The sequence below is a fragment of the Lycorma delicatula genome, chromosome 3 (assembly GCF_047948215.1).
Source record: "Lycorma delicatula isolate Av1 chromosome 3, ASM4794821v1, whole genome shotgun sequence".
In the NCBI taxonomy this organism is placed as follows: domain Eukaryota; kingdom Metazoa; phylum Arthropoda; class Insecta; order Hemiptera; family Fulgoridae; genus Lycorma; species Lycorma delicatula.
In genome coordinates, this window is record NC_134457.1 from 20987483 (window position 1) to 21014659 (window position 27177).

The 27177-nt window shown below is 27.9% G+C and overlaps 1 protein-coding gene across 1 annotated transcript in view; it reads right to left on the reverse strand.

The window, feature by feature from the left end:
- LOC142321432 (cadherin-86C-like) overlaps positions 1-27177 on the reverse strand; it is a 178786-nt gene that overhangs the window by 28265 nt on the left and 123344 nt on the right. The window contains exons 4-11 of the mRNA XM_075359502.1: positions 26523-26606; positions 25385-25507; positions 19872-20012; positions 17911-18034; positions 16006-16198; positions 7658-7748; positions 3714-3866; positions 2355-2670 (exon numbers count right to left, since the gene is read on the reverse strand). Coding sequence (XP_075215617.1) covers positions 2355-2670; positions 3714-3866; positions 7658-7748; positions 16006-16198; positions 17911-18034; positions 19872-20012; positions 25385-25507; positions 26523-26606 — 1225 coding nt within the window. The remainder of the gene's footprint in view (positions 1-2354; positions 2671-3713; positions 3867-7657; positions 7749-16005; positions 16199-17910; positions 18035-19871; positions 20013-25384; positions 25508-26522; positions 26607-27177) is intronic.

Genomic DNA, 27177 nt, shown 5'->3' on the forward strand with positions numbered 1-27177 from the left:
AAAATATGAAACTGGTAATAAATTTCATGTCATGTTCGTTGTAACTTATCCACATCTACGAGTTTGAATATGTTAACAATAATTTCCTTAAGATCATCAATATTCACTACACAAGTCTGGTATACATTATCCTTGATGAAACTCCACAGGAAAAAACACATGGAGTTATATTCAGTGATCGAGGTGGCCAAGTGGTCAGTCCATCATGTCCCATCCAGCGATTTGGGAATGCATTGTTGAGGGATCATGCATTAATAAACCCAAATGTGGCGGTGCTCCATTTGTTGGAATATGATTTCCGGTTGTAACTTTTCAAGTTGAGGGTAAACCAACCCTTCTATCAAGTTCAGGTAGATATTCATGTTAACTGCCATTTATGCAAAGAAAAAAGATCCAATCACAGGATTATGAAGCAGTCCGCATCAAACATTAATTTTTGGGCTATCTCTAATATGGCCAAGTGTAACATCTGGGTTATGATCCCTGTATTTTAATGTTATGAGTGTTCACTTTTCCAGACATGTGAAATACAGCCTCATCTGAGAACATAAATTTTTAAGGTAGCAATCATCATTTAAATTCTTTCAATCATTTCCTCAGCAAATTCCTTTGTCGCAGAGAAATTTATTAGTGTATTATGCTGCAATGGTTGTAATTTATAAGGACACAATTTTAATCATTTCTTCAAAACATTGTGTATGGTAGATCGCAGAAGATTTAAATCATGTGCTGCACTGCAAGTTGACTTCCCAGATCTGTGAACAAAAGAATGATGAATGATCTCCATTTTTTCATCTGATATTCTAGGTCTGCCTGCACCCTTCATATGTTCAACACTGCCAGTTTCTTTAAGTTCATCATACCATGAATGAATACTTGTTCTAGAGGGTGGTTCTAAATTATACAGAGTTCTAAAACTGCATCAAACATTTGTGTCTGTTTTTGTTTCAATAAACCACTTTATACATCTGTGGACTCATGGCGACTCATGTATGCAGTTAAACATGCAATCACAGCGTTATCTACTATTTACTGAGAGAAACTTTATGTTACCTGTTAAAGAGAGTCCAACCATTCATTAAGAGGACTATTACATTTTTTTTCTAATAAGACATCAAGTTGTTCAGATAATTATTGGATACCCAGTGTATTAAATATAATTTGAGTGCACAAAGAGAGAATTGGATGGAAAATGGCATTGCTTTGTCTGTAGTTATTCCTTACTGATAGTTAATATTCACAGAATTTAGCCAGTTGACAGAAAAATGATTATAAAAACAGTGGTGTCAAGATAAAAATAAAAAGAGAAAAGATTTTTATAATGGTTAAGAAGGTACTACCAAAATAAGTAATCTAACTGAGGTTCAACTTTTAATTTTTATCCAGTTCAAAAATTCTTTAGATCAATCAAAAACCTTTAAATTAGAATGGAAGCAATATATATTACAATATATATTAGTGTGCAATATATATTAGTGTGATTTAATGGACTTAAAAAAATGTCAACTATCTTTTATGATGCAAGATTTAATTCTGTTTATTTAACACTAACTGAAGTAATGGAAGAGATGTGATCATTTTTCCTAACAAACCATATTTAATAATAAAAATCTGATGTGGACACAACATGACTTCCTTGTATGCCTATTAAATTACATATACACACTTTTTTTAGAATGAAAAGTACATACAACTTTATTTCATTAATAATTTCTGACATTTTTCCATATATATATATTTTTTTATTGTTATTATTGAATTATTGTTTATTGTACTTTTTTTACGATCAAATGTTAATATTTATTTATAAATTAATATATAAAAATTAAAAAAAAAAAGAAAAAAAAAGTTAAACAAAAGGAAACGTCTGATTCAAATCGATGTGCCTTCCCCTTGTAAGATCCAAATATTTGATTAATTAAAATTTTATTTTGCTATAACTCTGGAACCAATGAAAATAAGTACCAGTTATGATATACCATTGTAAAGCTCTCAATGAGGGCTTATTAAAGAAAAAGGGCTTAGTTAAGAAAAAATTCAAAATCAAAATTTTTTTATTAAAGTTTTAAATCCAAAATTTCAACATCCTACGGGTAATTGTTTTTGAGAATGTGAGAGACATACAGATGTACAGACATCATGCCGTAACTAGTCAAAATGGATTCAGTGATGGTCAAAATGGATATTTCTGTTGAAATCTGAAAAACAACATTTTTCGCAATCACAGGAAGAAAAAATATATATTATTATTATTATTATTATCATGGTGCTAATTATTATTGGTGTTGATAAATTATTATTTATATAAATAACTTCTGGTTTTATAAATAAACAATAACCCTGTTTATTATTACCTGAAGCTTCTTCCCGATCAAGTCCATGATTGTTCATAGCAATTGTAATCATACCAGACTGTGGATGTAAACTAAGAGAACTATTTTTATAACCAGTAATACGAGTGTACTTAATTACACCTCCTTGTCCAGTATCAAGATCATTTGCTTTAACAGTTGTTACATACATGCCCATTGTTGCATTTTCTGCTATTTGAGCAACATATTGTGGTTGCAAAAATACTGGTTCATTATCATTAACATCATCAATGTATACTAAAACATTTGCTGCTGATGAAAGGCCTGGGTTGCCAGGACTTACTTCTGTTGCTACAATCTAGAATAAAAAATAAAATTAAAAAAACAATAACAGTCATACAGTCAAATAAAAAATAATGAGTCAGTTGATAACACTACATTTTAATACTAAAAATAAATGTGAATATAAGTATTTTTTGTACAGCTAAAAAATGAAATGGAATTATTTTTAAAGTTTTTACAAAAGAGTTATGTTTCTGTGGTTATCTTAGAGATAATTTATTTACTTCTAGATCGTACCCCTATTATAAGTTCGAAGGATTAAATCTAAAAAATGAATGTTTGTTTGTCCCGTATGTATTCTAATGTCATTCATCCAATTGTGATGAAACTTTGATGAGTTGTTGTGGGCATGCCCACGAAGGTTTCTGAATTAGTTTGAACCCGCTAGGTGGCGCTGGGGGTCAAGATATTTTGAAAAATTGTATGTATGGTCCAATCTGGCTCATATTCAGAATATATATTAGTTATGGAAAGAAAATTTTTTGCAAGAAATATACCAATTAGGTGGCGCCAGTGTCAAGATATTTATGAAACAATCAAATATACATGCAGACTTCTTCTTCTAGATATATAAAAGGCGTATGTGCGTCTGCTGCAGATTAAAAAACTACTGGACTGATTTACATGTGATAAAATGGGGAAAAGTGAAAATGGAGATGAGGAAAGAGTAATGGAACATGGAAAGGGAAAATAGGAGAAAGGGAAAATTGAAAAGGTGAAAGGGGAAAATTGGTAAAGTGAAAGGGAAAAGGGATATGGGGAAAGAAATACGAAAAAAGGAAGCATAGGAATAGGGAAATAAGGAAAAAGGAAAAGTGAAATATGGTAAAAGTGAAAGGTTAAATTTTTTGAAGTCCTGTAATGTTCAGTTTTTTAATATTTTATCAACTTTCAATTCCGTTAATTTAATCTATATACGAGTATATACTCAAATCTAGCAATGGTGAAGCATTGCCAGGTCAGCTAGTTTAATTATAAATCACCACTCATGACAATATTTTGTTAGTAGTTTCTCTACAAATATTTTTGAGCTAATTAAAAGAATATAAATCCACTTACCTTCAGAATAACTGTATGACGCTGTTCATAATCAAGAAGTGTATTATCTCTAACTCTGATCACAAAATTTGCACTTCTCTCAGCAACTGTAGGAGTTATTTCAAATGTCCCATTATTATTTTCTAAAGTCAATGAGAATATGCCTTGCTTTCCCTGCAATAAAATATAAAAAATAAAACTGATTAACGATTGGTGAGTAACAAGAAAAAAAATTTAATAACAATTTTTGTAAAAATCTAGTAGTAATTACAATTCCTTCATTAAAGATGATTCCTTGATGCAATAACAATCATTTATGAATAAGGAAAAATAGAAGATTATTATAATTAACAAGAGATAAATACTATAATTTAGAAAAAAAAAAATTTAAAAACATGCTTTTCTATATTTAAATGTCACTAAAAAGTACAAAATAACATTTTCAAAAGTAAAGGACTAGTGAAAAATTAAGTTTAGCATATGACAAAATTCAACTCAATTTGAGGGAATAAAGGATCCAAACAATAGATTCCCAGTAAACATAAATAGAAGATAATTTTTTTTTCAACAAAATAATATGTGTAAAGTTGTCTATTTTTGCAAGACCACAATGAAAACAATGGGGTGCAATTTCATATTCAATATCTACATAAATTCTTTAAATGTGACAAAGGTTTTGATGCAAAATGGAAATTATAACTTCAATATACAATATCTACTAAATATCTTTGGATGAACAAAAGGTTAAGGTGCAAAACAGAACTGAGGTTGCGCATCATGCTTTTCATTGTGATCTTGCAAAAATAGACAACTTTTAGCCATTGATAAAATTAAATTACTAATTTTTATTAATTAATTACATTAAATTTTAAATAATTGCAATGTTTTTAGTATAGTTTAGTATAACTGTTATAGGATCTATTTATATTTAATATAAATGTTATATAATCTATGAAAAAAAGTTAATATTATTAATACACATTTATGTGTATATTATAATATACTGAAACATACCGAAACTAGGGAAGCATGAAACATGGAATGAAGGTGAGTTAAAGAAAAGCATATAAAAACACGACTGCAAAAGAAAACATGGCTCTTTAATATAGGATGATTACTAATATAGAATAATTAAAGAGCATGTGGGTGACAATTTTGTATACAGTATTTGTATGTGGTATAATTTTTTTCTTCAAATGTTTAAAATTTATTTAAATATATATATTTATATTGCCTATGACACTCCCGGTAATGTAAGGATTCCAACGCAGAGTCATACATCTAAATTGGTTCAGTCGTTGAGCTGTTATGGTGGAACAAACATGCATGCATACTTCCTAAATTCATTACACTCCTTTTTTGGGCAGTCATGTAAAAACAAGGTCTATATTTGATATAGTGGATACTAATAAGACAATGAATGGTTTAATTCCCTAAAATAAAACAAGAAAAAAATAGTATACAATGAGTAGTTGGATCTTGGGAAAGATGATAAAGCTGAATATCCTTACAACTTCTGGGTCTGCAAAACCTGAAAAGCAGTAAATAAAAATTGAAGAGTTTTGATGATCAAAGTCAAATTCAATAAAACTGATTAGAGTTAATTCATGCTTAGATAATTCCAGTTGCAGTGGCTGATATAAAAAGGTTAGATAGTCTGTGAATGTAGCTGAAATACAAAGAAATATTATTTTTCTTCATGTAGGTATCTATTAAGATTTTTCTTAAGATCAGTGGTGTACATAAATTTTCTGTTTCACACAACTAAATGAGCAGTATGGTCAAATTAATGGAATGTATAATTACCTAAACATCTGATAATAGAATCAAAAAAATATGAAACAATTAAAATATTTCATTTTACTTTAATAAGCTAGAATATACAAACCATCTGTACAAGTTATAATTACAAGTCATTTTATGAAACTATATTATTTTGATTGAATACGGTATAAAATAGATGTATACTTATTTACAAAATTACAAAACATTAATCTTCTCCTCTGCAGGAAAATCTAGTAAGATTTACATCAACACTTATTAGCACCAATTTTATTAATTAGAACAAAAAATGTCTCTTAAGATTATTCTTATGTAAAGAGACATTTTGTTTTCTGTTATAACAATTAAACAATGTGAGAATAATTTTTTCTTATGTAGACAGCATTCAGATTACGAGATTTAAATATGAACAGCCTACTGGGTAACTAAAAATACATTTTTATCTGTGAGCAACCAAAAATTATCATTACCTTCAAAAACAAAATTTAAAAAAGTACATATTCAGATACAAAAAAGATTTACAAAATTAGATGTTTCAGAATAAAACTTCAGACCAGAAAATAAAATATGCAGCATGTAAAAATTAAATTTTACAAAAATATATTATGTCCAGTAATATATAAAGATGAATAAACAATGTTAAATCGATTTCAAAAGAAACTCCACCAAAGTAATACATAATCAGTAAAATCCCATTATTCATAATTCTAACCATGAACAAAAATATAGCAAATCAGAAACGTATACCCAATTTATCATTAATAGTACATTGTTAGATTTAAACTTGTATAAAAAAAGGAATAAACTATGTCTCTCAGTCATAGAAACTTTTCACTGAGAATGTGGTCTAACAGTCATCAAGTCAAAAATATTCTGACATATTTCTTTAGTACTACAAGACCTATCCCAATAATATTTTGGGTACTTGTTTGTTATCGCAAACAACTGTTTTTGTCAAAAAAAACAGCTTATCATTACAATGTATTAAACAAAAAATATGTCTGCTAGCGAGCATAGGTTATTTATTTAGATTATGTTGACTCCATGTACTGATGAATCACGCATATATCAACATAAGCTACCTTAATTAAGCTAACTTACATAAGCTAACTTCATCTAATTAATGTTAAATAGCAAGCGTAGTTTATGTTTGGTTAGGTTATGTTGATTATGTACAATTGGAAATTACATGGAGTCAACATTATCTAAAATGTCTTGTAATTTTTAATTTTTAATTTTCATTAAAAAATGTACTTTTTCCACCTTAAATAAATGTCATTATTCATTCTTTCATGAAATCTGAATAAATTACATAAAAAAAAAGTGGCGGTGCGATTACAAACAAGTACTGGGACTTTTCTGGTTTTCCCCAGCTTTTTTTTACATTATATATAAGTAATTGCTCATGTATAAGCATGTCTGTTTACTTAGTACAATATTGAACAATATTACCAGACACTCTCTTTTTCCTGTTTAGCCTCTGGTAATTACCGTTCAGATATTACTTCAGAGGATAAATGAGGATGGCATGTATGAGTGTAAATGAAGTCTAGTCTTGTACAGTCTCAATTCGACCATTCCTGAGATGTGTGGTTAATTGAAACCCAACCACCAAAGAACATCGGTATCCGCGATCCAGTATTCAAATCCGTGTAAAAATAACTGACTTTACTAGTACTTGAACCCTGGAACTCTCAATTTCCAAATCAACTGATTCTGGTGTCACTGCCGTAGTCAGTCTGTGTCGATTTTATTAAATCATGGGTTTTCCAAATGTACCCAAGAGAGGTCCAATATAAGCATTATTGCTTATAATTATAAATATACTCTAACCAAACTAACTTATGCTTGCTGGTTAAGGTTAGCAAGCATATTCGATTTAAATTTATTTATATAAATTTATATTTATAATAAATTATATTTTATTTTATTAATTTCAATTAATTACATTACTATTTTATGAAGTACTTTGTATTTTTGGCCAGAATGATAAAGAAAAACATTTTAAGAAGAGATTTTTTTCTGCAAAAGGTACTGAAAAATGTCAGATTGTTCAGTCTTGATCTGAGCAAAATATATTCAGAATTAATTGATTGTTATTTTTATATTATTTAAGATAAAGATTTTTAATTATTAATCTTTAAAAAATCAATAAAATTATTTGAATAGAAAATATAACTTACCATATCATCATCCTTAACTTCTGTAATATAAGGATCTCCAAATATTAATGCAGTTCCTTGTAAACTGTTTTCATCCACTCGACAAACATAACTGGAATAAAACCAAATTATTAATAATATTTTAAGTAAAGTATTTAATTACATGAAAATGAGTTAGATTTTTGGCTCATTTTTTATGTAATTAATGGAAAAATTTAATAATTGAGAATATTGTTAAATCAAACTGATATGGATCAGAGAAACTTATGCGGTTTTTTTGTTAGGTATTTGCCAGCAATGTATGCACTTTATAAAATTAGCTTTATAAAACTAAATCAGTTTGTTAGGGAAAAGAACTTGTGATTTCAAACAACTGATAAATCAACAATCCCATGCTTTTCCTGTAGTCACCCACTTGAATCAAAATTTTTATATTAAAAAGGTTTTGTCCTTAGAGCAGGTCAGCCAGCTAAAAAGTGCTGCCTACTGTGTAAAGTCTCTATGTCAAGATTGCGTATAAAAATTGTTTTCTGGTATTGCATAACTGTAAGAAGTCCGAAATGCCTTGTTGGGTAGTAGAAAGACTTAAAAAAAGTTTTAAAAAATCTTTTTAAGAATGAATTTTGTTCTGTTTATTGTTCAATTGATAGTGTACATTTATGTTGTTAAACTATTTACAGAGTAATGCCTTTAAAATAAGGTAGTTGTCTATAATTTGTTTGTATGACATCTAATCAAAATTTTACTTCTGACTGGGAAAGAAATAAAAACTGTAATAGAGAAAAATATTTATTATATTATTATTATCTTTTATGACCACCTAGGATCACTATAGTTAATCTATTATCCAAGTCTCTTCCATAGAACTGTTTGGGCCTTGCGGTCCTTCCAGTACACTTTCATACATTCCAATCTTTTTGTTCTTGTATTTGTGCTTTTATTCTTGATTTTCTTGTTTCATTTTGTCTTATCTATGGTATCTTCTGGTGTAAAGTCAATTTCCTTCAGATGCTTTCTTATTTCTCTGATCCATCTGCATTTTGTCTTGGTGTTTTTCGAGTTGAGATTGTACTGTACTAGCTGTTTCAGAAATCTTAAGCCTTGCATCCTCATGATATGTCCAAAGAATCCTAGTCTTTTCTTACGCATGTATCAGTGATGGGTTCTAACTCTGTATACATGACTCTGTTGGGCACAATCCACCATTGTCTGTATTTTATCTTTCTGGTACTTTTTATTGATGCAGATTCTTCCAATTCTTCTTTCAATTTTCTGGAGTCTGTCTGTCTTTGATTTTTTTGTTCAGGTGGAAAAGCATTTCTGGTGCAAAAGTGGTATATATATATATTCTGTATGACTCATAGAATTGGGCCAAATCCAAATGTTTTCATGCAGAAGGAGAATACTCTTTAAGAGCATCCTGTGCTTTTTATGAACTGACCTATAAGTCTCCTTTAACATTTCACAATGAACTTCTTTTGTAATGGAATTGTGATTTCTGATTTTAAGAATTTTTTCAGAAAATTTCTCTATTTCCGTAAAATGTAGCCATTATTTTTCAGTTTTAATAGTACCTGCTTAAATTTTTCTGCTCCTTGTGAACATATATACACCTCTCTCCAAATTTCTAGCACCAACCTCAAACAGCAATGTCATTCAAAAGATTAGTATCAGAAACATAACATTTACTTGGATTCTCAGCAATTCTTTCACTTGTAAAATCTATTTACATCTCAAACATCACAGTCAGTAAGAACAATGTCAGATTCCATGTTTTATCAACTACAGTTTTTCCAGCGCTTAACTAAACATACAGAAGACAGGTATGAAAGTAGATGATGCTAGATTGCTTTTAGATACTACATTACATCATATTGGAATGAGAAACAGTTTACTTTCAACAGTCAACAGTTAATTTTGGAATAGCTAAGATATTAAAGTAAAGAATTTGAACATTAATTTAGGTTACATTACCATGGCTTTTGGTTTTTACTTCATGAAAATTAAAAAAAAATTCTCAGATAAAAAAAACAAATACATTCAATAGACAGACCAATACAAATTTTATTTTTAAAGTAATTAAATGTTGGACAACTTGCCCTTTCACTGTATCAGTCTTGTTAACATTTTCTACTTTAGCAGGTTTATCATTTTAAAAACTTTTCCAATACAAAGTTATTTGTGGAAAATTTTCTTATAAATTTTTCAATGTAAATACATCAATTGCTTTATTAATGTACTGAATTATTACTTGCTGATCCATACCCTTATTCATGCACTAACTATTATTCTCCGATCCATACCCAAAATAAATAAAAATCTGCTGGTTAATGTGAGAAAATGTTAAAACTTTGATACATTTATGTCTTTGATGGTCGACAATGATTTTAATTTGAATTTTTCCTGAAATATTCCTGAAGACATTTTCTGAGCTGATGAGTAGTTTCTCCAAGGTAGGTGGTATTAACAATAGCAGTAACATCTGCAGTATCATTAACATCACTGAAGGAGCTACTCAAGGATGAAAGAGTAAAATAATAATTTTAAAAAGACCAGCTAGAATCACACCTCTAATTTTTATTTAGAAATTTAAAAAAAAATGGTTTTCTCTATTACAAAACCATATTTTCAATATTATAATATATTTAATGATTAATTTTCATGAGAAGTGAATTGAACCAAATTTTTAACACAACAGAGGTTTTTTACTAATGTTAAAAAACAGTTACAAATAATTTTTTTTTTGTTTCCAGAAAATATTCATTGTTAAGTTTTTCATTACCAACCATTCTATACAAGAAATTCATCAGATATTTAATGGTGATAAAACAATAAGAAAAGTGAAAATCTCAGCAGTCTTTCTTAAGTTAAGTTACATTAACTTAAAAGTTATCATAACTGAGTTTCATGACATTAAAAACATTATCTTTCTACATTAGGCATATCAAACTCTAATTCTGTCATGGGTATTCAGCTACAATGACTACAAAATTTTAATAGCAAAACTGATCAAAAATATGTATTGAATGTTTAAAAATAAAGTGTACATCTCCTAGCTTTTTCTGATTTACAACGAATTACTGTTCTTACAAGTAAAGTTAACAAGTACAGGCTCATTCAGCAAAGATTTAAAAACACTACCTCAAGATCAGAATATAATGTAATTACTCACATGTGAAAATGTAAAATTTCGAATGTTTTTTTTCCAGAACCAAAACAAAGAACAAAAAATATAAATTCCAATATGTAAATACATCTTATATACATATCCTACAATTTCCTGAAAAAATAATTTAAGTATATGTACTTCAATATGAAAATAATAGTTCATCAGAAAGATCTGATGAATAGAGGTGTTTTTTTAACTAGAGAATGCAGCTTTATTTCTTACAGTTAATAAATAATTTCAGTAATGTTTTCAATTTGTACAATAATAATTTGATAAAAGTTATTGATGAATAACTTTTAAGATGTTATTTAATATTACTGATGTTATTTAATATTCAAATAAGATGTTATTTGTATATTACTCTGCTACAATTTTATAACTTTTAAAGTAAATTAGATTCAGCAGTGATAGCATTCATGAAATCAGGCACATTAAGAAATGTTCACTTTTGAGTAAAAACTAGTTCCTTATGAGATTTTCATTTTGTTTTCACGTATGTTTTATCTTTAACTGTACTCTTTTTACATTGTTCATCTCTGTTACTTTAAATCCAGTTTACATAATGAAAGTGTAAATCTGAACTTTTCCTGATCTTATAAGTCTAGATAATTTAAGGATTTGAACCATAACAATTTTTTCTTAGTTGTCTTATTAGCCTTGATATTACACACTGATTTTCAGTATAATATGTTTTTAAAATTTTCCTAGTAAATGAGTTATATATTATCTAAAGCTAAAAATTGTACTCTTCTATTAAAACTGCTTTAATCTAAAAAAAAGTAAGCAGTATTAGTTTTTTTTATTATTACATGATAGTCTAACTAGAAAATATGTTAGAACTAAATTTCTACATTGATACAGCAGGAATTATAAAAGTAATCGCTATTAATGCAACAAAAATATATGTTTTAAAAGCAGTATCTTTTATCTTTACTTTTACTTCATAATTTATTTATTTATATTTTCCAGGAATTATAGTTTCATTACACAATAAGAATGACTAATGAGAAACTAATTTTTGTATAATGTGAAAAAATGCCATGCCTGACTGGGATTCGAAACTAAGATCTTGAATATGAAAGGCAGAGATTCTATCACTCTGTCACAAAGGTCTGAACCAAAATTGTGTTTGTAAAATAGGGAAACTTTCTTCCTTAACATGTATATAACATTAACATAACATGACGTAACATATGCATCATTGTTTTTTTTCTCAACAGCAATTTTTCTATTTATTTAAAAATATGAACAGTGTGTAATGCAGTAGTTATGATTCAATTACTTAATAATACAATGACTACCATGCTAATAAATCAGATGTCTGAGAATTATTTGAACAATTTTGATACCTATTAAGGAAATGTTAATACCCCTAAATGTTTGGTTGGGATCTCTTAACAGATAACTCATAAAGTTTTCCTCGGCTAATATTAGATAGCACTGTGATTCCATATGTAACTGCATATGTCAGTTGCCATGAATTCACAGATGAAAGCACAATGTATAGAGAGTGGTTTATTGAAACAAAATCACATGCACAAGTTTGATGCAAATTTAAAACTCGGTAAAACTTACAGCCACCCTCTAGATCATGTATTCATTCATGGTTTGATAAATGTAAAGAAACTGGGAGTGTTGAACATAAGAAGGGTGCAGGCAGGCTTAGAACATTACATGAAAAAATGGAGATAATTCATCAGTCTTTTGTTCGGAGCCCTGGGAAGTCAACTTGTAGTGCTGTGTGCGAGTTAAATCTACCACTCACAATGTATTAAAGAAACAATTAAAATTATGTTGTTATAAATTATCTAGATTGCAGCACATTACACCACAATATCACACTGATAGAAAGGAATTTGCTGTGGAAATAATTTGAAAATGATGATAGTTACCTTAAAAAAATGATGTTCTCAGGCGAGGTTACATTTCATGTGTCTGGAAAAATGAACATTCAGAACTTTCAAATGTGAGGATCAGATAACCTAGATGTTACACGTGACCGTATTAGAGATAACCCAAAAATTAATGTTTGGTGCGGACTGCTTCACAATTGTGTGATTGGACCTTTTTTCTTTGCAGAAATGGCACTTAATGTGAATATCTATCTGGACTTGTTAGAAGGGTTTTTATCTCCAGCTTAAAGAGTTACAACCCAAAATCATATTCCAACAAGATGAAACTAATAATTAGTGCATGAATCCCCCAACTTCACATTCCTAAATCGTTGGATTGGATGTGAATGACCCGATTGCTTGGGCACCTCGATCACTGGATATAGCTCCATGTGATTTTTTCCATGGGGTTTCATCAAGGAAACTGTATAAAAAGCTCATGTAGTAGTGAATATTGATGACCTTAAGGAGAGGATTGATAATACAGATGCATTGAACTCATAGATATAGTTATGTTACAGTGAATATGGCATGAGATTAATTACCAATTGGATGTTCTGCGAATTACTGTTGGTGCACACATTGAATGTCTTTGATTACAGGTAAAAAATTGCAATTTCAATGTTTCTAAATTCATACAACCTGTTTTTGATTCTTTATAAATAAATTATTTACTCAATATCAAAGTTGTTGAGATAATTCTCAGACACCCAGTGTTATACACACATTGTATTTAAAATAATTTATTTATTACAAATAAAAAAGTTCAGATTTAATTGAAAGATTTTTATTTCAAGTTGTCCCTCATGAGTTGCATTACAATGCCAATGTTCGTTGGTCATTTTTTATTTAAAAATTTTTATGAAACTGTAGATAATTAAAAAAAAAAAATGTTTTATAATGTATGTATAAAATGTTTTATAAAAATGAGGTGCAATATTTTTAGTCAGATTGGCCCCTAGTAGTATCCATTTTTAATATCTAATGAAAATGTGAGAGGGCCACAAAAGCACGAAGAATTAGAAAAACAATAATAATTTTTAAAATCAGATGCATTTTTCCCTACACGATGAGTTATTAGTACAGAGCAAAATTCATACCTCATATCATTAACAATCTGTACAGATTCGATTATTAGTTCTTAGATGAAGGGAGCTCATAGATATATGAACAGCCAGTTAGCAACACATTTTTTTCCTTGATAAGGGCTGAGTTGCTGATCATTTGTTGATAATTTAGTAATATTTGTTTATTCATGACACCTTTCTTACTTTTATTGAAAAATATAGAATTAAGAACATCTGTATAAATTTTTAAGTACATTCAGAAGAGATGGTGATGGCCTTTCTTGATGTATAAGGAAGAAGAGTTTACTTAAGAAGCAGCATGATATCAGAAGCTGAAAATCAATGAAAACGTAATGGAAAATGAAAATACAACTATGGATTGATAGAGTCAGCAACAAGATAAAAGGTATGACCTGCTGTTGAAAGAACATACTGAGCTCGCTTTGTGAAATGAGTACATAAATTGACACCATAAATTTAATTAACAATGACAAAAAGTATTCAAATAAATACATTAGGTACCCAGGACAAAATTGACACCATAAATTTAATTAACAATGACAAAAAGTATTCAAATAAATACATTAGGTACCCAGGACAAAAATTCTGCAAATTCAGTACTAGTAGAGCAAAGTCAACAAATATTAAGTTAATAGTAAAAAAATAAAACTGGTTAATTTCAGAGTAAACCAGTAATTTAGCTACTTTATATTTTTTAGAATAAAAAAAGAAAGATTGTTTTTCATAATAAACTTCTGTATGTGTAAAACTAATGTGTCATCAACAATTACAAAAAATGTTAAGGAATATAATTTATGTTGCTTTGTTATATAGGTTTTCTAAATTTATATCTCAAATATAAAATTAAAGTAATACCTGAGGTAATTAAAGTAATTAACTGCTAAGTTCATAGAACCTCCTTACCAAATGAATTGGCTGTTATTCTTGTTGGTTACAGATGACTAGATTATCAAAAGAGCTAATCCTAAAGATGCTAGGACAAGTTTTAGGAAGGTTATGGTGTAAACCCATAATTACTCCAAAGAAATTTTGGAAAGCTTATTATCATCATAAATGACATCTAGATCAGTTACTAGATGGATTTGTTCTGGAAATGATAATCTTACAACATTGTTTTGAAGGTAGTTTGTCTACATGGAACTGCCAAAAACAAATACCAGTCTCCTCACATTAGGGATTCAAGGTAAATTGTAATGAATAAAGAGCATTTCATGATTATTTATGTATATATATGCAGTTAAAATCCTTTTTAAGGTTTTAAGGATTGTATCAACAGATTTCTATTTACATGAAGTATGTGTGGAATTGTAGCATTCTGAAATATTTTAGTACAACTGTAATAATAAGATAGAAATGTATAAATTTTATCAAGAGGACAACTTTTAATGTTTCCAGCTAACTAAGATTTTCTATGATCTGGAACAGATACAATTAAATTTAATCTAAGTTAATTCTATTGTATTTATATAAATATTATTTTATAACAGCAATAAAGGTGAGGTAGGGATTTTAAAAATAACCTTTGCATGATGAAATAACAATAAAGAAGAAATACAGGAGAAAAATAGTGATAATAGAAAATGGAAGAAAAAATAGAATCACACTAAGACTGTTACAAAAAAAAACTAGAAGTTAAAATTCTTTTATCCATGATACAATGTCTTTTAAAAAATTTGATAAGTCTTCAAATTTTTTAAAGCAAATATTTTCTTCTGATCACTTCAAAGAAGTGATCAGTTTTAAAAACCTTTTCAAGAAAAAGTTAGGTATAGTGTGGTTACTGCTGTGTGAAATATTATAGTAATACTCTTTATTAATTTTAATAAAAAATTAACCACAGCTCATCAAGTCTGAAAATCTCAGTTTCATTTTCAAGATATTTTTTAATTGTAATAATACTTACACCTTTATATACTTACAAACTAATTCAACTGACTAAACAGTAGCATTTGTATTTATTATATTTAGTCAAAATGCAGTTATCTTATAACACTTACAGTATCATCTATAATTCAGTGCTGTGTTTGTAGCTATCAACTGTTGTGTGTAATTTTTGTTAGTCTGTTTTTGTCCAGAGCTATATAACTGATATCCCCCCTTCATTTCGCTACATAAGATAATGTTTCTGAACCATTAATTAAACTGCATTCAATTCTAAATATTACCTTTAAAGTAGTAAAAAACTTAAACAATTTAGATGAGTTGATGAATGACACAGACTTTTGGTTGTGGAAGTACGGTGGAGAATTTGCCACTTCGCTGAGTAACAGAGCTATGGTTGCAGTAGATGACATCGCAGGAGGCTCATTACGATCTTTCACTTCTTCTTCTGCAATAACTGTTAGCAATATTGGTTGATGTGATCGTGATATGCTTATCAGTTCTTTCAATGGTCTCACCAACCGTATAGTTCCTACAACAGCCATTGCACAAAATTTTATTTAACAGTATTCGTGTAATCATATTAATTGTTATTATTTGTTTCCTTTAGGAATTGTGAATACACATAATAGATAACTACTCCTTTTTCTTTTTCTGTTTAGCCTCTGGAACCAACATAAGGTATTACTTCAGAGGATGAATGAGGATGATATGTATGAATGTAAATGAAGTGTGGTCTTGTACAGTCTCAGGTCGACCATCCTGAGATGTGTGGTTGATTGAAAACCTAACCATCAAAGAACATCGGTATCCACAATCTAGTATTCAAATCCGTATAAAAGTAACTGCCTTTACTAGGATAGGTAACTACTCCTAGTGGCTAATTATTTTTGAAAAAGTCAGAGTAAGTAATGATTCCTAAAATAGGACAGCAATCTTTCTATTTCTTAGCTGTTGAAGGTGCTAACATCAAATACTGAATTACCTGAACAACATATATTTTAAACATAGTATATATTACACAAATGAACGAACAGAAAATAAAAATAGTTGTATTTTTTCATTCTTCTTTTTTTTTGGTCAAACTTTTTCTTTTGGATGTAATATACTGGAGGGAGGTATGTATGTAACACAACTGGCTGCATCTGTCTCCAGTATGATATATACATCATATAAACTTTTTGATATCCTTTTTATATATATATATAATAAAGAAACTACATATGTGCATCTAAACAAAAAAGGAAATTTAGTGAATACCTTGAAATGATTTTTTTTTGTATGAGTGAAACCTTAGGGACCTGTGAAAGGAGCAACTGAAAAATTTTAAGTTGAAAGGGTAAGAGTGCAACAATTATTTTAAATAATACTATCCTTTAAAATGACTGTTAAATAACAAAATGGTTGTTTTTTAACGCAAAAGTTTTTTGTATTAAAAAGCAAACTTTTGATCAAAAACTTTCAGGCAACCAAATCAGCAGCCATTTGTTTTTTTGATAGATGGTTTCAAAAGTGATCTATAGTACCTCTTAAATAATTGTTTAACAGTGAAAAATAAAAAATATATATATAAAATTTAACAAATTTTCATAACTCAAAGTGATCTATTTTTTAGTATTAGATTACTTAATTGGGGTGTACTGAAGGTCACTTCTGAAACTAGCTTTGAAAAACATTAAATGGCCATCATTTTGGTATTGTCAAGATTTTTGTTTTTCAATGCCCTTTAAAATGATATGTTACAACCCAATTCTTTCGATTTAAAATTTTTGAGTTGGGTCCTCTGGAACCTGGAAGCATAGTGGTCTCATATAAAAAATTTCAAGGTAGTAAAATTTGTTAAATTTCATTTTTCTATGTTATAACTGTTGAAAAGCTATTTAAGGGATACCATAATTCATTAACATTATACATAATTCACATTTATATATTTGTTAAATGTGTATTCAGTTTTACAAAATATAAATTATTGTTGTTATTTTACATACAGTATAATTTACCAAAACAATTTTTTTTTATAAGCTTGAATAATTAAAAAAAAAAAATATTTTGAACCTGCAGTATTAATAGAATTTTTTGTTTTTTAGTTTTCAAGTAAAAATATCCTTTATTTTGTTAAAAAATAGATAGAAAATTCGAATTATCTTCACTAATAATGAAATATTCTAACATCAAAAAAGTAGGAAGTTTAATTTTCTATATTATTCTCATTAAATTTTTGTAATAATTTTTAAAAATACAAACCTTGCTTTTGATCTATGTCAAAGAAAACTGTAAATGGGTTTCCCTCTGACACTAAGCCATATTTTATAGGTCTAGGAGAACCTCTGTCTCCATCAATAGCTCTCACAGTCATTACAATATCTCCCTGCAAAAAAAAATTAATTTATCATTTATAAATGAATATTTAGCAAATTAGTAAACTTAATCTGGCTAAGTCATGCATGATTTATTAATTATAAAAACTGTTCTGTTCATTTATGGTTCTTAAAATTATTTTCTCTTGTTCAGTAATTCTAGCCATTAAAATAAATTTCTGTTAGTCTATCTTTGTTTTGTGGTGATCAGTTACAAATTGTAGATAAAGCAGTTTAACAAGACCAATATAGGTCTTGGAAGCACATCAAACCTTATGTTACCTGCCTAAGTAACATATCTGAATCATATTATGAAATGCTGCCCAAAATTTCCTGAAACTGCACTTGGCAGGAGAAATGATAATAATACTAGCAGACACTCAGGATATCACTGTAGGAAATGTTAGCCAATGGGAGGTAATATCCTCAGTGTATATGTTGATTGTATGTATGTATGTCATTATTCCATGAATCATGAAAAAGCAGATTTTATACATGCTCCTCTGTGATTCTATGTTCTTAAAAATTGCAAACATGAAAGAACAGCTCATGTGATTAAATTATAAGTAAATTAAATTAATATTTCTCTTATGTAAAATTATTTCAAAAACCTTCAAAGCATTTTCTGATAATTTTTTTGGTGCTACACACATATAGACACCAAATATAGTCTAATAAGTCTAAAAATTTTCACGAAAGTTAATGATAAATTTTTTAGGTATTTTAATTTTTTCAGCATTATATTATCTGAAAAACAGTAAGAACTTATCATGTTTAACATAAATATATCTAACATGAATGTCTGAAGATCAAGTAAAAGTGAGATGAATATTCTTTAAATACATTGTTTCTTTGACACTAACTACAGAACATACAAAGAATTCATTCCTTATATAAAAAATAAATTGCTACATTGAAGTTCTGAATCAGCCTGCAAAGCACAGGACATACAGGTACACAAAGTGCTAAAGGTAAGTGCTAAACAAGTCTTAAAGTAAAAATTAAAAAATGCGGTTATTTCTGAAATTAGAATAATATTTATTAAAAAAAAAACAAAATTAGAAAAAAAATGGTATTTTTTCTGTAGTTTCTGAAGATTGGTATGATAGAGGAAACTAAGTATACTCTATACATGTAAAATGCAGATTATTATTAAAAACATGTCATTGGACTTAAAAAAAATTGATTATTGTTTGATACAATACTTTTTTTTTTTTAATATTTTAGAATTTCATTAAATAGCCTGTCAAATTGTTAAAACCATACTGATTTATGAAAATAATATATACTTTGAAATACTGAGAATTAAATCAGATAAATAAAAAACGTGTAATAGCATTTAATGGAAACTGTATATACTGAACAAAAGACTGTAAAAGCCATCTTTCCTGACTTTTTTTAAAAATATAAGTGATCATGCATTTCTTGCTGTTAAAATAATCTCCTAATAAAATAATTTAAGAGAGAACAAGCTACAATTTTATATATATATATATATATATATATTGTAATTTTTCTTAATACTTGACTACAAAATTATATCTGTTCAAAATTGAGATGTCCTTTTTTGCTTGCTAGACCATAATAGTTTGTATTCAGGAAGTGAGGAATTTGTTAATGCCATTATTTGGATTCTAAAGTGGCTTATTTTGAAGGCAATAAGAGTAAGTAAAATTTAAATGAACCTAGATTTTCTACAGATCAATATAAGCAAATTTTGGGTATCACCTTTTAAAATAAAATCATTGAATTAATTTTCTGCTTAAAGTTTACAAATACACTTTATATATAAATGAAAATAATTTTAACTTTTTACATTAAACATTATATTCAGATAATGTAAATTACCTCAGTGATATTCTGTGGTAACTTAGTGAGAGGTTCAATATGATCCCAGACAGGTGGTGTATCTTGAACATCTAATACTATAATGACTATTTGAAAACCAGCAACATTTCTTGTATCAATTTCATTATCTGTATACATATCCTGAAATAAATGAAAAATATTTATGGTTATATTTTTAATTAAGTAAAAAGTGTAACACAGCAATGATTCTGATAATGAATTGAACCTATTTAAAAATAATTCAGAACTTCATAGTACTTTCTCTTAAATTCTAAATTACTCTTAATTGTGAATAAATAATTTGTTATTTTGTTGTAATCAGAATGTTTGAATTTCTGTGTTTGTGATACTGTGTTATAAAAATTGAAAAGTTTTTAAAAAGGATTGAAAAATTCATAAAAAAAGACATATCAGTTTATCCTGTAATAAACTACAGAATTTTCCAGCAAATAATCGTTGCATAATACTAAGATAAAATCATCATACAACATATACTTGTATAACCAAGATAAAAACATTGCAATAAAAAAAATCTCAACCCCAGTGAATAAATTTAGAAATGTTTATATCTTCACAATGACACACTTGTCTTTTCTGACTTAAAAAAATCTTCATAAAAACCTTCTCATTTCTGACAGAATCACAATCTTACATGATTACACAAACAACAAATTGACTAACAAACTAATCACTGAAATAACAGACAATCAAGATAATCGCACAATTATTTTATCTATGACAAAAAATTTTTTCATACATTCTAACAGATTATTTATGGGCTCATTCATATCAGGAGCGTAACAGAAATATACATACAGTATATGAAAAAACCAAAAATCCTCAAAAAGACTATGCCAGATATTAATACAAAATAATCTGCTGTCATAGATATGTAGATGTTGTAATCTGCTTTACTATACAAACATTCACCAAAATATTTCAGAAAAACATAACCTTCACTGCCAAATATGAAAAAAGACAAAAACATAACATTACAAACAAAGAGTGAACTAAAGGTTACACTAAACATCTATAGAAAACTTACCACAACTGAATATTTGATTCAACTCTTCTAATTATCACTCTTATGCAACATAACTTTTCAAGTTTCAAATCCATGTTACACAAACTACAGAACACTTACACTTACACAAAAAGATTTTCAGATTGGAATAATAGACGCAATAAAATATTTAGATAAAACAAATGAACACAACACAACTCTTACATAAATTTCAGAAAAAATCAAACAAAAAATAAATTCATAATACAAATAATAATAACAAACTGTAAACAAATTTAAAAGAAAGCAGGCAATAACATTGCACACAGAACCACAGATAAAACAAAATACACATTGTTGGATAGAAATTCATATGAATGATCTAATAAATTTAATTTACCTATGATATACAAACTTGACTGCTCAGACTGTAATCAGTTCTAGACTGAACAACCAGGATGCAGCTTTTCACAATAATATAAAAAAGCATTAAAGGACTTCACACCATTGAATCCATTTTGATAATAACTTCACTTAAGTAAGCCATAAATTAACAACATAAAAAACTTGAACAAAAAAAGATGGAAACTTGACATACATGAGCAACTCAGAAAATAGACGGAAAAAAAATTAAAATCACAATAACTATTTGAATCATCATAAAACTTAAGATCTTGAAAAACCATTCAGATGCCAGCATTAATTCCATCGGCACCATAACAATTAGCATTCTCAGCGACATTTTGAAAAATCTTAACTAAGAATGAAATTTAGTACAGATGCTGGTAAAGATTTTTTTTATAACTTTTACCTTTAAAAAAATGTACTATAGTTAATTATAAAAATTTTTCAATAATTACAATATTAGATGTATAACAACTAATGTACATAATAATATTTTTTTGTGGAATTAGAATTTTGGTTATAGTGCATTGGTATAGATTTATATTTTATGAAATATTTTATTTTAAATGACATTCAAAAACTGGAATAATCTTTTGCAAATAATTCAAAATTTATAAATTTTAAAATAATTCAGCTCTTAACTAACAACTACCAATCTCTAGATTAACAAAATTATTTATATACATTTTTTAAACTTAGATTTCTGAGGCAATTTTTAAAGTAGATTTTGTGTATTATATAAGAAATTTATTTTAACTTATGACAATAATCTCAGTTTTCTTCATTGATGGACACTACTAGAGGATTTGATGAAGACTATAAATACATAAATAAATTCTGTTAAATAGACCATTTAGTACAGACTATTGAAATAAGACATCTTACCTTAATTTTTCATGAAGGTACTGTTCAGTATTTAGAAAACCTACATCTAATAATATAACAATCCATAAAAAATCAAACCATTCTTGTTTACATAAAATTAACTCATATACAAATATGATTAATAGAGCAATCAAATACACACATAATAAAAAAGAAAAGTTAAATAATGAAATAAATATATAGCAGTTGAAAATCTATATGATACTACTTTAATTAATAATATTTATAAAAAAAACAACTACCAGAACACAATAACAAAATAACTAACTCACAATCAATACAAAATCGGGCACAAAACAGTGAAAAAACTATATATAAAATATTTATACACTAATATCATTGAAAACATTACTAAAATTTATAATAAAGATATTTAAACCGGAATACAAACCTAATAACCATACAATAAAATATTTAAAAAACAAAACTAATAATAATAATAATAAAATAAACAATCTGTGTGGAATTTATAAAATTAAATTTAATGATTGTGATAGTATTTACATGGGAAAAACAAATAGTTCCTTTAAAACTAGATTTCTTGAACATTATACAAAAATAATAAATTGGATCTATCTAATATGGCAGACCATCAAATAAACAATGAAGATTCTATTTCTGCTATTAACACATATTTATAAATATTAGAAATGAATAAAGATGACGTAAGATGATATATATATATTTGATAAATAAATACATACGAAATTTCAATTTGATAAACCATCAGATACTGCTTGAGGGAGACGGTCTTATAAAAACTGCAATAGATAGCAGCACTTGTTTAAATTAGTACACTATTTTCATTATTTTAGTATTTTTATTTTTTTAATTTTTATATGCCGTAATGGAATTATTTCAATCATGACTGAAAATGCAGGATCCCGCGAAAGTACTTTTATGAAAAATTAAGGGAATATATGTCTTAATCTCGATATTCTGTACTAGGTGGTTTATCTACTAGAATTTAAATATAATTTAGAATACAGAGGAATAATATGAATCTTAAAAAAAAATTAATTTCAGTAAAATAAGAATACTATATATATATATATATATATATATATATATATATATATATATATACACGCGCGCGATATTATATAAAGACGAAGAGGGGTTTTTTTTGGGATAAACAAAAAAATTACTCAATCAACAATCGCAACCAAATTTTTTCCCATATTTCATGGCGTAACAGAAGATTTTTAGATATATTTCATCTTGAAAAATATGTGGAAATTTGCCGGTTGAGCACACAATTTAATGAACTGAATTACTGAGTGTTTATATTTTTCTCAGATGCTGCTCCCTATATGATCAATGCAGCCAAAGCCCTCCAAGTATTTTATCCCAATTTGATTCAAGTGATGTGATTTGCTCACTGAGCACATCGACTTGCTGAAGAAGTATGATCCACGTTTGGGTAAGTAAACTGATTTCATCAACAAAGAAAGTGTTTCTTAAGGCACCTGCTCAGAATAAGGCCTATAAAGAAAAACTGCCAAATATGCTTTACCTCCCAAACCAGTGGTAACTCGAAGGGGAACGTGGATTGAAGATGAACCGTTTTACAATGAACATTTCGAGGCCATCAAAGGTGTAATAAATGACTTCGATAGTGCAGAGGCTATGGCAGTTTGTCATTCCAAGGATGCATTTAACGATTCTAGTATAAAAAAAAACATAGCTGTGATTAGCACTCACTTTTCACACATACCTGCAAGTATTAAAAGCTTGAAACTCAAGGTTTGGCATTGAATGAATTTTTTCGGTTAATGAATAAAATCAACCAAATAAACTCTGCATTACCAGAGGTATTACTGTGTAAAATTAAAGAAAAGTTTGAAATCAATTTGAACAATAATCCAGGCTTTGAACCTTTGGGTCAAATTGATAATTTTATTAATGGGACAGATGAACTTTTGCCAGAAAAAAGTGCTAACTTAGCACCCAAATTGAAATACTGCCCAGTTACCTTTGTAGATGTGGAACAATCCTTTTCCACTTATAAAAATATTTTGAGCGATCAAATCCATAATTTTACTACCCAACATTAGGAACAGTACCTGATTGTTTATGTTTTTAAAAGTAACAAAATGTTAAATAATTGTTAATTATCCAAATTTATCAAATTCAACTACTTACTAATGTATGCTGATTTTGAAACAAAAAAAAAAATTACTATTGTTTTATTATTTAATGTTGCATATTTTGATACTTTTCATGCATATTTTAAACATTTTTCACACATATTTCAAGCTTTTTATGTTGCATATAATCTGGTCTCTATTTGTCAGTATTATTCTCACAATCATGAGAATAACGAACAGTGCTGGGGGTCCTGGGGGCGGAGCCCTCTGGGTAGATGGGAATGGCGACCAAAGTGAGCTCTGTGGCTCTGGGGTAGGTCCCACGGCCCCAGGTGGCCCTGAGGAGCCCCTGTGTTGACTCCGGAGTTTGCCTGGGCTGACCTGGGTCCTGAGAGTCCAGGTTCTGTCTAGATGGACCAGCTAGGGTGTGTGTGTGTGTGTATATATATATATATATATATATATATTAAATGTTTTGCTTAGTCTGTTACAATCAATAATTACCACAAAAAAACATTCATAAACACACCAAATTAATTGTAAGCTCAATACAAACTTATCAATTTACTTAAAAGTAATTTTGAATCTGTGGATTTATTAGTTAGTAAAATACTATTTCAGACAATGCATTATTTTGTCATATGTCATGTCATGTCACAATCAACGGTTGATTATAACTACTATCAGTTTTTACATTTGATGACAAAGGTGTTATCTCGCTGCCTGAGATTTTATTTTAATAACTAATGAATTCAAAACAATTTTTTATTAAATTAGAAAATTTGTATTGAGATTACAGTTGGTTTGATGTATTTATGGGTGGTTATAGGCACATCTCACAAAAAATATTTGTGTAAGACTAAATTAATGTGTTAAAAAAATGCATTATTAATAATTGAGGATGAAATCAGTAGTGTAACATACAAGAAATGCATTTGAGGTTTGAGATACCTTCTAATAAAGATACTACCACCTCACTGGGGAAAGTTGGGAGATAATTTAGATTGTACAAATTTAATCTACATTATTATTGTTTAGTATGTTTCTAATAATTGCTTCAGTATAATATTAATTTAACACAAACAGAAATGAGAAGTGTGTAATTTTTACAAAAAATAAAAGTAACTTACAATAGAATAAATATTTAAAGTGTACATTGTTTTTTCTTCATAATCCAGTGGTTTTGCAATTTTTATTGCTCCTCTTGTTACATCCATTTTTGAGGTTTGCTCTATTTCAAAATTAGGTGGACCCTGTTAAAAAAATGTAGTTTAGAAAAATATCATTATAAGAAGATAAAAAAAATTCTTTCTATGAGTAATTTTTTTCATTAGAATACTAATTCAGTGTCAGTTTATCACTGAGTGATGAAATGCTTCTTTCTTTGAATGATTTCATCAAATGAAATAACCACAAATAATAATAAAAAGTTTAAAAATATTATAAATATTACAAATGTTATAAATAACATATAGATATCTATTTTAATAAAAAACATATATAAATATCACAAAAAATGTTTGATTTATTATTGATCTGAATAATTTAGTGGTACAATTTAGACATTTCTGTTTGCAGAATACAGTTTTGAAAGAAGCTTAAGATCAATAAAAATAAAGGCTTATAGCATAACCTTAGTGAATATTCCATTCTGTCCTACTGTTACAAATATTCATTCAAATTCATTAAGAGTGTTCATATATAGTAATGTCCACTTCATCTCCTTATACACCTCTCAGTTGTGAAATGAAGTTGGCTTCATGTCTTGAAACCTTCCCTTTTTTTGATTCTGATGAAAATTATAACTAGTAGTTATTTATCTAAGAATTTTATTAATAATAATAATAAAAAAAAAAAAAACATTTAACTTCAATTTACTTAAATAATTGAGCAATTTTCTTAGTTGACAGAGGAAGTAAAACTGTGTTCCCATTTGACTAGGAAGTAGAATTTATGAGTATAAGGATTTAACTGAAGCAGCTCTAAAGATGAAATATGCTCTCGTTTCCCTAGAAAACTAAGTGAGACTTGTTTAAGTCAGTCAATCAATAAAGAAGATAAATTGTTCAATGAAATTTTTCTTGGTGAATGTCTATGTACTAATGAGAAAAAATGAAATAATCAATTAAATCTCATAAATAAATAAATAAAAGATCAGAAATAATAAAATTCTTAATTTTATGGTAAAAATAAGAAAAAATCCAATTAATAATTTATTGTTCAAATGGCAAGTTGCTATTAAAATTGTAATTAAGAAATAATACAAACCCAAAGTTCTAAAATTGCTGGACGATTTAACCTAGGATTTTTTCGTGCAAGTACATATTCAATTTCTGAACCAACTGGAGTATCCTGAAAAAGAATTATTTAATTAACACTAATTTTATCATAATGATTTTTTTAAATTACATTTTTTATTACTTTTGTCACAAATTCTTACATGTAGTATAAATACTCTTATATGTAGTATTATTTTTTTTTGACTTCAGTCATTTGACTGGTTTGATGCAGCTCTCCATGATTCCGTATCTAGTGCCAGTCATTTCATTTCGGTATATCGCCTATATCCTACATCCCTAACAATTTGTTTTACGTATTCCAAACATTGCATACCTGCACAATTTTGCTTTCTACTTGTCTCTCCAATATTAAAGTGACTATTACAGGATGCCTTAATATGTAGCCTATTAGTCTGTCTCTTCTTTTAACTATATTTTTTCAAATGCTTCTTTCTTCATCAATTTTCCGCAACACCTCTTCTTCATTTGTCTCTTTATCCACCCATCTGGGTGGATATGTAATATAAATAAATAAAAAAATTTAGTTATAATAATACACAATATTTTCATCTTAAAAAAGATAATAAAACAGTTATGAATGCAGCAAGATCCATTTTTACTCTTTACATCAAGCAATTAGTTAG